The 12,080-nt window shown below is 34.1% G+C and overlaps 1 protein-coding gene and 1 pseudogene across 1 annotated transcript; one reads left to right on the forward strand and one right to left on the reverse strand.

Annotated features, from left to right (window-relative positions):
- Nucleotides 1–2,325: 2,325 nt before the first annotated feature.
- LOC121366282 lies at nucleotides 2,326–3,610 on the reverse strand (annotated as a pseudogene).
- Nucleotides 3,611–3,985: 375 nt separating this feature from the next.
- On the forward strand, nucleotides 3,986–8,989 carry LOC121366281 (8-amino-7-oxononanoate synthase-like). The gene is given in 7 exon segments (XM_041490783.1): nucleotides 3,986–3,992; nucleotides 4,634–4,746; nucleotides 6,938–6,962; nucleotides 6,965–7,014; nucleotides 7,488–7,571; nucleotides 7,573–7,601; nucleotides 8,854–8,989. Coding segments are annotated over 7 exon segments (444 nt in total).
- The last annotated feature ends 3,091 nt before the right edge of the window (nucleotides 8,990–12,080 follow it).

Here is a 12,080-nt window from a genome sequence, read left to right on the forward strand (position 1 = left end):
CCACGCCAGTTAGAAGGAAAAGATTTGCTCGCATTGTCCTTGAGATATCACTGCAAAATGCAGACCACAGCATGGATGGGTGTGGCTAGTAGCTTTTTTAGTGTTTAAACAACAGATATTCTCAGCCGCAAGAGCAGGAGGGAGGGGCTGGCTACGCGAGCAATGGAATATGTGTAAGTAGTGTTGCTTACTAGACGACATACACTATTATTTTTGAATTGTTATATGCAAAGTACTAGATACTTTGACCTATTATACAATTATGTAAATATGACAGAGCTAGTCACAAAGACTGTAAGTGTTGCATTGAGAATAAAACTTGGTATTAGAATAAATACATCAAAACTTAGTTTTATTTATATAATAGACAACACTAATTATTTCTAATTAAATATAATATTCAAATACACACACACTAACTAATAAATTAATAGTCTTCAAAGCAGCACCATTACAGTATTATCATAGTTATATATAGTATTATAAAATATAACAGAAATAATATCTATCTATGAGTACTAAATATTTCACACACACACACACACACTGTGAGCTCCTAACAAGGAGCCATTGAAAAGACGAGCGGACAAATAAGAGGTGAGTGTGGCTCATGACTAGCAGGCAGTACTCTTAAATATGTTCGTCGATATTTGTCATCAACATGAGTGTGAGATAGTAAGTACCAGGAAACAAGTCTTTGATGTCATCTAACAGGAGTATATGGACATTTATGGTGAGTGTCTTCCGGAGTTCATGATATCTTCAAATTCAGCTGGGAGGCGTGGTCCCCTACGAACTTTGGAGTCGAGTGGATGTCAGCTAGTGTGCCCATAACTTTAGACAGAGAAGAGTTAGGAGTGGTAAGTCTTGTGATGAAAAACGAAGAGAGTACATGGCACTAGCCAGTCCTGACCCATAAGAAAATAATACTACTCTTTTGCCTGCTAATTCTGCGGGCTTTTTACTAGAAAATAAGGAAATAGCACAAGTAACCACAAAAAGTGGTATGTCACCACACAATTATTAAGTTCTCATTCAAATTGATCAAGCACGACTATTTAGTTACAACATTCTATATATCCAGGCTATCAAGTCATGATTGCGCTATTTTTCTATTAGTGCTGAAGTTGTTGTACTCATAAAAAATGTGAGCCCTTTACTCAGTAATGCTCTGAGCAGCCCAACGCACTGCCTCAATGTTAGAATCCAGGTATAGTAATGAGTTGTGTTCTAACTTACTTGTGCCCCATTAATGAGCCAATCCACCCATAAAGAGAAGCAGTGTACATATTACCAACTTTCTTGTCCTAATAAAATTAGTGGGAACAGTTCTAAGCTCATAAGCCTCAGCTGCTGCCTTCATTGATAATTTCTCAATGTCTTTATCTCCTAATGTATCTTGTAGTGTACGACCTCTGAATAAAGTAGGATACATTATATATTAATAACAATATACCATACTTACTGGTTAGTGGTGCATGCATGTGTATGATGCAAGAAGAAAATATGCACTAAATAATGCACCTAACAAAATCATTAATTTGTGGCTAATATGGAATAATTGATTGCTTATTTGTGACACCACTAAATTTTGCATGTTTGATTGCAAACAGAACTTTTAAATTTGGAAAAAAGACGTTGAATCCATAATAACTTTAACTATGTGAAGAATTGCAGTTAAAAAGATGGACTTGTTTTTTTTCAAGCAAAAACTTCTGTTATCTGTATCAGTCTGTCATTACCAACCTTGTTTTTTTGTGTTTCTTTTAATTGCTCATGATTTTATTGGCTTCTTTAAAGGGTTATGAAGCAATACCACCGAATGAAATTATGCACAAAGTCATAAGACAAAATTTTGATTCAAAAGTTAATTATTCATCACAGACTGAGAAAGATGTAATAATCAGTAATAAGGCATTCTAGGTTTATATCTAGTATAATAGATACTTATTGTGAAATATTGTAAGATTTTTTGCGTGTATATTAGCCATTGTTTAACAGACTATGTTGCAAAATCAATGATATTATTATTACTAAGAGCTTTTTAAATGAATTCATTGACACATGAGACCCAGACTCACTGGAGTGGGTTCTAAATGGACAATTTTCCTTGACAGCTAAGTATCAGGATTATTAAAGGAAATCTTTTAATACTAACGAGCAAAGCTCTTTTTTGTACTAGTTTAGTGAATGGAGGAATGAAAACAATAAAAATCAGCATCGTATCATGTTGTATCTAGTCCCTAAAGGAAGAAGCAGCCTTCTCTCCATATCTTTTGTAGCATTGAATCCAGCATTTAAATAGCATTTGAATGGAAAGTTTACCATCACTACTGGAAACTCTGAGCGTTAAGGTGGGTTTGTAGAGTCATAGACATGTTCCATGTGGACAGCACGTAATCCTAAGGAAGAGAGAAAATCACAACAATCTGTTTTAGGAATAGCTGTAAACATGAATGTTTATGATCCAGATCGTTTATGTTTGTAATCAGTAGCCACTTGTTTAATGAGTTAATAGTATAGAAAGTGAAAATGGTTATTAGTAAACTGTCATATTCAATGTACTATGTTTAACAGCAAACATACGTTAATTTGAAACTATGACCAAATATGGTATATAGAAATGCATAAAGACAACTTATGGTATGGGTTCAAGCATAGTGAGGAAAAACATCAAAAAATTAATGCTTCAAACTTATATCCTATACAACACAGACATCAAATAAATAACTAATTCTTTCATTCTCCTAGGTGAAGAAGACGAAACACCACATACTGTATAAATATATTATCATAATCACCGTTTTTTTTCAAATGTTATAGGAGCATTAGTTCCAATTAACATGGCTACTGCCCCAGCTCCACCTGTAGGTCGAGCATTACCAGAAGCGTAAAAAAAAAAAAATACTGTACCTGCAATATCAGCTGCTACCACCAGAGCAAATCGACCTAACACATATTGTACATATCTGTTATCATAACACTGTCTTAATTGTATGGACTTATACCAACATTGGCAGTAAATAATTACAAATATTTAATAGGCATTCTAAATATAGAAGTCTAAAAATAGAACATGCATGGTGGATAACCATGCATGTCATACTTTCTTAATACATATCAAGAAAGCTCTTCGTTGATTATGTCAACACACTATACAAGAAACTATATAATAACATACCATTCCCCAAGCACTGCTTTCTTACCCATGAGGCAGCATTAAACAGAGCCTGAGTTCCTCCATAACAGGCATTCGTAGTATCAATACCCTCAATATTAGTATTACCATGACCCTGTGGAATAACTGCATCAGGAACTGTTTTCACTGATTTCGATTTATCCACAATGGTTTTCCCTTGCCGTGCCAACCTCTAGTCCCTAATAAAATATACCGATATCATTGGCAGAGACATTGTTCTTCTCAAGGAGCCCAGACACCACAGTCACTGCCAAGAGAGATGAACGTCTTCTCTGTCAGTACAGAACCCCATATTGGTTTGTCCCAAGCCAATTGTATATTTTTCCAGCACTGGCACCGTCAAATGTCTCCAGTTCCGTCTGGTTCACACACAGATGGGAAATAAACCTCCATAGCTACAATACGCAACATGGGGGGGTGTGGCCATTTTCCTTCACGAATAGATAGTAATTCAGACGAGGAGCCATTGGGGTTGATTTCTATTCTGGATCGACTTTAGAGCTTAATAGAAGAGCAAGTGGTAGAATTGACCCAAAGATCGTCTGTTATGAAGTTCCCATCTCCCCACTAAATATTGGTATCCCTGAGACAATAAGGAAGAATAATGTTAGCACATGGCTTTTGGACTCCGCCCACCAAAATATTCCTCGTTCGAGGAAATTGACCAATCAAATTGATCAATTCGTCAAAATGGCGTTGTAATAGGGTCTGCGAGTGTGGGTCCGTGTGTGGAAGATCTTGTCGTGAGGTGTGCTGTTTTATGTAAAGAGCTCATGAATTTTCTAGATGGCTGGTAATTCACACTTATACTACAATTTTTGAAGCTATATTATCTTACGTTTCAGAGGTAAGAAATAAGCCACACCCATTATTGAAAAGTAGCTGTCAACTGTTAAATTGACTTAGAACACGATAAGTTATCGATCAAAATCGTGATGGTATAATATACTTTCTGTTTCATTTTAAAGTACATGAAATAATTTAGTCTTGAAGCCAGAATACTCTAGGGGAACTACATGTACAATATCATTAAAAACACTCAGGTCACACATGGCTTCTTTTCTGTGGCTTCATTTACATATAACTCACATGGTTACTGGTGACACTTGTGAAGGTGTTCAATATTTCAGCTTCAATCCTTCTGTTCCTTTTAGTAGTGTTTCATTGAGGTCTAACTTAGCCTTTTTTTTCTTCCTTCCGTTATTTTTGACATAAACATTTAGACTCAAATAAGCTATGCATAAAATAAGGCACACACACATTCAATCACATGAAAAGAACCATTTTGTTTGGTTCACCCTAATTTTGCTAGAACCCTAACTTTGAATGTGAGTTTGCCCAGACATTTCCCATCCCCTGCCAAAATCAGGCTTTGAAAAACTAATAACATTTGTACATATTATAGTAATGTTTTATGCCCCTTTGTTTCTTTAGGCACCTACATATCACATTATATTAGAAGTGGATTGGTATTGTGGATTGGCAAGTTAATTGTTTCTTTACAAAACAATACAAATCCTGACAAGAAGGATAAACCACAAAAGAAGGTACAATACTTATAACAATATGAATACCTAGCAGTTTTTCGCATATATGTACATGTACAGGACGTTTTTACAGGTACATGTATAGTGCAACTAAATCATAAAAATTGTCCTAAGATTGTTTTGCTTGTACTGTTGTTGCTAACTTGTAAGATGAAAGAGTTTTGCAGAAGCTATGGAACTCAAAAGCTTCTTATCAGTTTAGCCTGTACCCAGGCTTTCACGATAGAAAAGAAAGCCTGGCAACAACTGCTTGTTGCATGCGCGTAACTTATTGTCTTTTATGCTAATATAATGACATCATTATTACAATATTTTTAAATTATAAATGACAAGTACAATGGGGCTGGGTTTACAATTAATGACGTTTCATTGACTACATGAGTTTAGTCGAATTTGTTGGTTGTGCAGAGATTTAGTAGAAACAAAAAGATCAACAAATTTGTTCAGTGCTGTTGGGATACAAAAACCACATTAAGACATCTTTTCAGTGATATGTAGCTTCAATGGACAAGAGTTTTCTTCTTTTTTAAGAGATAGATTTTGATCTTCCTAGCGTTTTAGAGCTAGAGTAGAGCAGCAAAAACATTTCTATCATTACTACAAGCAGCCATAACAGTTTGACATTGTGGTAAAATGAATTTTGACGTCATAGTTGACGGATGATCCTAAAGTATACTATTTTCCAAGAAAAATGTGGAAATTAAACGCATGTGCAAAACAGTAGTTTACCAGGCTTTCTTTTTATCATAAAAGCCTGGTTGAAGAAATTGTGGGTTTTAGAGCACCATTCCTCCAAGAGTTTACTATTAAACGCCTTCCCTCAATATTTTAAATTACAATTACTAGTCTTGAGATGAGAATACAGTCACTACAAGCTACACTGTATCTAGGTACATGTTACAATGTATAGTGTACTAATTTTAACTATCAATTTATGTCTTCATATTGGAGTACTTAGTTGTAAAAAGATCAATGTTATGAAAATTCGTACTATTGCAGTACAATTACAAATTTAGTCACTCAATTACAATTAAGAAAGACCCTAATAATAATAATGATTACCAATTTACAAATGTAATTGACCCCCACCCCAGATACACATCTGGCTTGAAACTATCTTGGGGGCCATCTGGCATCCTGTGTATGCCAGATGGAAAAAACATGTTGGTGCTGTGATTTTGATTAGAGGAATATTTTTTATGTTTGATATTGTTAATACAGCCATTGATATGTCAGTTTTTGTTATCACAGTTACAACAATCGTCGTTTGTTATTGACAAATGCTAACTCAGAAAATATTATTTTAGAAACAATTTGGTTTTGTTTTCTGCTTTCCCTTATAATACTTTATGATGTCCATATATTCTAGTTATTAAAATAATTTATATATATGTTTGTTCTTTAGGAGGAGGAAGAGTTGATACGAGATTGGCAGCCCCTGCCATTAGTTCCTCAAAATTATCCAAATGACAGACCATTGGAAAGTCCTATTGTTACAGGGTAACTGTTAAATAAATTAACATTTTTGGTATTGTATTTACTCATTGGAGAGAAATAATTCTGGTATATTTATGCATACTGCTCAGTGTTCATATATATGCAGTACAGTCTTTCTCAGTTGTGGACTCAGTTCTAAAATATCACTCAGTCCATATCTTTTGCAAAATTTGTGGCACATTTTGTCAATATTTTTGCTTATAAGAGATTCTGACATAATCAGATTGTACTAAAATAGTATAAATATACCAGAAATAATAAATAATAAACAGTATGAGATGATTTAAATATTTTCTTTCTTTCCCAAGTAGTTCCTCAAGCAGATGAAAAATCTCATATTAGTACACCCTCCCAAATTTGCACTAAATAAAACAAATAATTACAATTCTTTTATCACACAAGTCCTTCATTTCCAGTACAACAAACTGTTTCTATATAGACATCTGTCAGTAATAAACTATGTTTTAAAATTAGATTTAATGTTGTTATCATTAGTATTGCAGGTACTCATGTAACAGTTAATGGTAAAAGATGTCTTAATTTTGGCCACATTCAATTTCCTTGGACTATTAAGTAAAAAGAATATTCATGTAAGTCAATACCTAGTGCACTGTGCCTTATATAGCTGATGGTTTTTCAAGCTTAAAATTAGATGCCATTAATGTTCTTTACTGTATAGGAGTAGCTGCTGTAGACTGTCAGGAAATATGGAGTGGGTTCATTGGACCACGAGGGTTCTATGGCACAATGGGTGGGTCCAGTAACGTACATGTATTTCTAGAATTAATCTTTGCATCACTTTTTCGATTCTGATATCATGTTTTTTTGTTAGTTTTATCAATATCTTTTCTCTCTCTCTCTCTCTCTCTCTCTCCCTCCCCCTCCCTCCCTCTCTCTCTTTTCTTTCTTTTCTCTCTTTCTCTCTTTCCCTCTCTCTCTCCTCTCTCTCCTCCTCCCTCCCCTCTTCCTCTTCTCTCTCTTCTCTCTCTCTCTCTCCCTCTCTCTCTCCCCAACCTCACTCTCTCTCTCTCTCTCCTCTCCGAACCTCCCTCCTCTCTCTCTCTCTCCTCTCTCTCTCTCTCTCTCTCTCTCTCCCTCATTTCCCTCTCTCCTCCTCCTCTCTCCTCTCTCTCTCTCTCAGCCTTCTCTCTCCTCTCTCTCTCTCTCTCTCTCTCTCTCTCCTCCCACCCCTCCTCTCCCACGTCCCTCTTTCCACCCTTCTTTTCCATCCCTTCGTCTATGAGGAACGTATAGCTAAATTCACTGGCAGAGAAGAAGCTATAGTTTACTCATTTGGGTTTGCTGCCATAGCTAGTGCCATACCTGCTATTCTAAAAGAAAACAGACATCATCTTTTGGTAAGAACCAATGTCATTGCTAATTAAATTATAAAATTAAAGTGGACTTCATTTTCACTTGATTAAAGGGATCCTCTTTGAGAGACCTAGTCCCACAAAGGCTGGGGCATTAACTTGTAACAGTACCTGTACTCCTGTAGGTATCAATGTAGAAGGTAATGTCAATCCACCAGGACTATTATGTGACTATTATGATTATAATTGCATGATCAATACAATTAATATCATATATTATATATAATTACATATATATATATAATTGTGATTGTTTAATACTTTTCATTTCTTTCATTGTAATGTAATTATATCCAAATGTTATAATTTTCAAATATAATTTGTAATGATCAATTGTAATCCCAGACCTGTAATCCACTGCATATAGTAACTACTCAAAATATTGTCTGAACTTCAATACATGTATATTTTATTTTGTATGCTCATGTAGTGACGAAGGTGTGGGGTTTCCTACACAAAAAGGACTGGTTGCCTCCACGTAGTCAGATCAAGTACTCAAGCATAATGATATGTTTAGATTTAGAAGATTACTAAAAAAAACAGGAAAATTTTGATCTCAAAGTCAGTGATGGATGGATGGATGGATGGATGGGTAGATGTGTGAATAAGTAAATAATAAATGACAGAAGATGAACAGACTATTGTTATCTTAGAATCCAATAAAGCTAAAAGATCAGAAGTTCATTGTAGCTGAAGCTATAATATTGAATTATGGTGACCTTAGTACCTCTACCCAAACTGGTAAGTACTTTGTGTGTTGTTGCTTGTCATTTACAGTGTGCAACACTTACTAATATATCCATATAGGTGAGTTTCGTAAAACGATATCGTATTCCAATTATTTTTGGAGGAAAGTCTTTCATTTGGTGTGTTTAGGAGCTACAGGTCGTGGAGCGTAGAACATTTCAATTAACAGTGAGTGAATTAACAACAATGATCAGAGAACAAAATTCAATTTTAATTGACAGATAGTGTTACCTTATTAATATTATAATATAGTTTCTATATTCTATCTTTATTTTTAGCCAGAAGATGTTTATCTTATTTGTGTTTCGATGAGTTTGAGTATGGCCAGTATGGGAGGATTTTGTGCTGGAAATCATTTGTTATTGATCATCAAAGAACTATCAGGTTAACCATGTAGATAACATTACATGTTATTGTAAGTACAGGTATATTCTTGTCAGATCAAATGTTAACTCAATTTGATTATATACATATGTGTTCTCTTGTTAAGGTGCTGGATACTGCTTAGTGCATCACTTCCACCATTGCTTACTACAGCTGCAATAGAGGCACTCGATACTATGGACAAGTCACCTGAGATATTTGAAAAACTCAGAGAGAATGCTAAGACATTAAGAACCTTTTAAAAGAGTAAGTATTAAATGCAACAAAAAAATTAGTATTTAAAAATGTAAGTTATAAATATCATCTTTATTTTTTTTAATGGTATTCATTCTAATATTTACTATCAATACTACCAGTACCATGATTGAGATAATAAATAAATAGATTCATTAAAATATTCTAATACAAAGATAATATCTTAGAAACTGTAATGTGTAATTCTAATGTCTCATTTTTTCTCGTTTCTGTCTACACAGTCTTTCTGGTTTTCAAGTGGATGGTTATGAGGAATCACCCCTTATTCATCTTTGTCTCTCGGACTTTAGAGGTTCCCGAGAGGCAGGCCAAAAACTACTTGATACTATTGTTAAAGAATCTCTTGAGGAAGTTGTGGCTATTGTAACAGCCAATATCTGGAGTCTGAAGAACATAGCTTCCACAACAAAGGTATTAAATATGTTTTTTTCTACTTGGTATTGCAGCAATCCTAAGATTGTTTTTGGATCAGGTGTGTATGTGTATGTTTTTGGGTTTGTTCATTTCTCATTGTTTGTTCTTTGGAGAGCAATTAACCTGCTGGGTGAGTAACCACCAATGTACACCACAACCAATGAATTTTATTATGATATTGTGAATTGGAATGATTTGATTGAAGCTTCTTATAGCATCTCTGTAGCTTATGCCACTCTCTGGACTTAAAGCTAGTAAATCTCCATCTTTTAGAGAACTAATTTTAGGACAAAGTTTTACTTTTACAATCTTAAATTTTAATAGGTTACAGGGCTATATTTTTATTGTCTTTCCAATTACATGTTTCTCTTGTTTCCTAGTATTCGATTAGCAGTGTGTTGTGAACACACCATTGATGAACTAACACATGCTCTGTTTCTGTTCTAAAAGGATGATTTGAAAGAAACATCAAAGCAATAATTAGAATATATTATAGAGCCATTTTATTGGACAGTTAATAATTTAATTTTTTATAAGTTTTTTTTTGATTCTTATCATCACCAAATGTGCTTTCACTGCACATTTTTGAACTTTTTGGTGGACTATAATAATGAAGTGACACAAAGGCTTTAAACATTTCAGAATGGGTTCACTACTTTCACAACAGCTGAAGTGGGTTACAACACCCTCACACATTTTAATACAGATGCTTGTTCATAGTAACGTTTAGGTTAAAATTCAGACTTAGAGCGGAATATTCAAGATTGTTGGTGTGCTCTCTTAGCTTTGTAATGAGTTCTATATCTAACTGGACTGTAGGTTTTTCATTCGATAAGCCCACCAATGCACACTATTTTTGTTGGGTTGCAGATGATGCAGAAAGTATATGGGCGTTAAACATATGATGTCACATGAAACGATAATTCTGATTGGTCAGGCAAGTTCCTTCCTCGTGTTAGCTTCTGCGAGTGTGCGTTAGCAAGCGGGCGTCCTGGGGACGAGATCACCATAGGTCTAATAATCACTTTAAAGATCTAAAATATGGAAGATACTAACTTGCTGACACAGTCCCTGAAATCACATGAAATCTACCTAAAAATAGTGGACGATAGTCTTCAAAACCTTGAAGATTTTCTGAACGTCTACAACTAACTCTCAAATGCGATGACGTTGATAATCACTGTATAGTAGAATTTGTCAAGGTAATTATCACTTTGTTATTCATATCTTCATTTTGCAAACTCATATATGTATAGTGTACAAGATTTATGTATATGCTGTGGCCTATCTAGCTAGGATGGTAAAGCCATGCTTAAAATGGGAAATATAAATACAATTAGTTTCCAACGTTTAGGATGTAGTATTTATTTCACATTTGAGTATTGCATTTTTCTGCCTGGACTGTAGATGTCTTCAAACCATATTAATCACTTATATATATATATATATTCATGAGTACATTGTGTTTAGTGGACAAACGTTTATGTGAAAGAACATTTTTTTTGTGTGCTTTCAATTTTATGAATCGTCTAACATTGCCTGGCAAGCCATTCATAGAGAGAAGCATCTTCATTGTGTGAGACTATTATTTAAAAGTCTAGACCAGTGGTATATATATATATATATTATATATTTGAAAAAGGTGTTGGCATTAGCCTTGTGAACTGTTACATTAAATGGGATCTATTCCTGGTGTTAAGTCTAAAGTTGTCACTTTTCTTACTTGTACTGTAAGTACTTACAGCCGTACTCTATTGTTAGTATAGAAAACATTCATAGGTCCCAAATTGTACTTGATACAGCAGGCATAATATGAGGTCGATAATCTTTGCATCTTTAGACCAAATTATTCTGAATACACATTATGTGCTTGTGCCGTATTTTGTTTTTTTGCAAAAGTTTGATTCAATGTAGTAACTGGACATAGCACTTCCTGTTTATATCAACAGCATGTCATATAGATAAGGAGATAACCACTACTTTTTTGAAACAAAAGCTTTGTTAGAAAAATTGAAATTAAAATGTGTTGCAATTAAAACAGAGAAGTTGCAGAGTTAGTATAGAATATGCAAATAGCATTTTTTGTCATTTCAATAAGTCTTGTACCACAGATTCACCAAAATGATGTTAACACCAAATTGAGTTACAATGAAGCCAAAAATTAGTCTGAGTCAATACCTATAAACCAATTAGAAGCCAAAGTATTCTCATATTTTATTATCAATACTTAAAAACCACGAGCATGAGATGGAGTCTATTTGAAGCTGAACTAAGTTGGTTCAGATGAAATTCTTGGCTTCCAAATAAAAATCATGAATAAGATATTACTTCTATTTCTAGTTGACTTTATACATATTGAGTTAGACTTTGTGGATAAGTCAGTATTGGGCTTACTTCATATTGATGAAACTATGGTAAAGAATACCTAGGTTGAAATGACAAATGCTTTTTTTAATCATAATTGAAAAGTGGTTGTTGTATATGTAGTAGATGCAGGAAGTTTATGCCATTATTTTACACAACATTGAAAAAATTTCAAACACAATTGTTATACCCATATTCCCTAATGTTAATGTGTATAAGTTAGTGTGTTTATTTTTCATACATTGTCGAATCAATGTTCAACACTTTTTCACAATGAAACTTCCCCTCCCCATCTATGGT

Source organism: Gigantopelta aegis, unplaced genomic scaffold (genome assembly GCF_016097555.1).
Source record: "Gigantopelta aegis isolate Gae_Host unplaced genomic scaffold, Gae_host_genome ctg5185_pilon_pilon, whole genome shotgun sequence".
In the NCBI taxonomy this organism is placed as follows: Eukaryota; Metazoa; Mollusca; class Gastropoda; order Neomphalida; family Peltospiridae; genus Gigantopelta; species Gigantopelta aegis.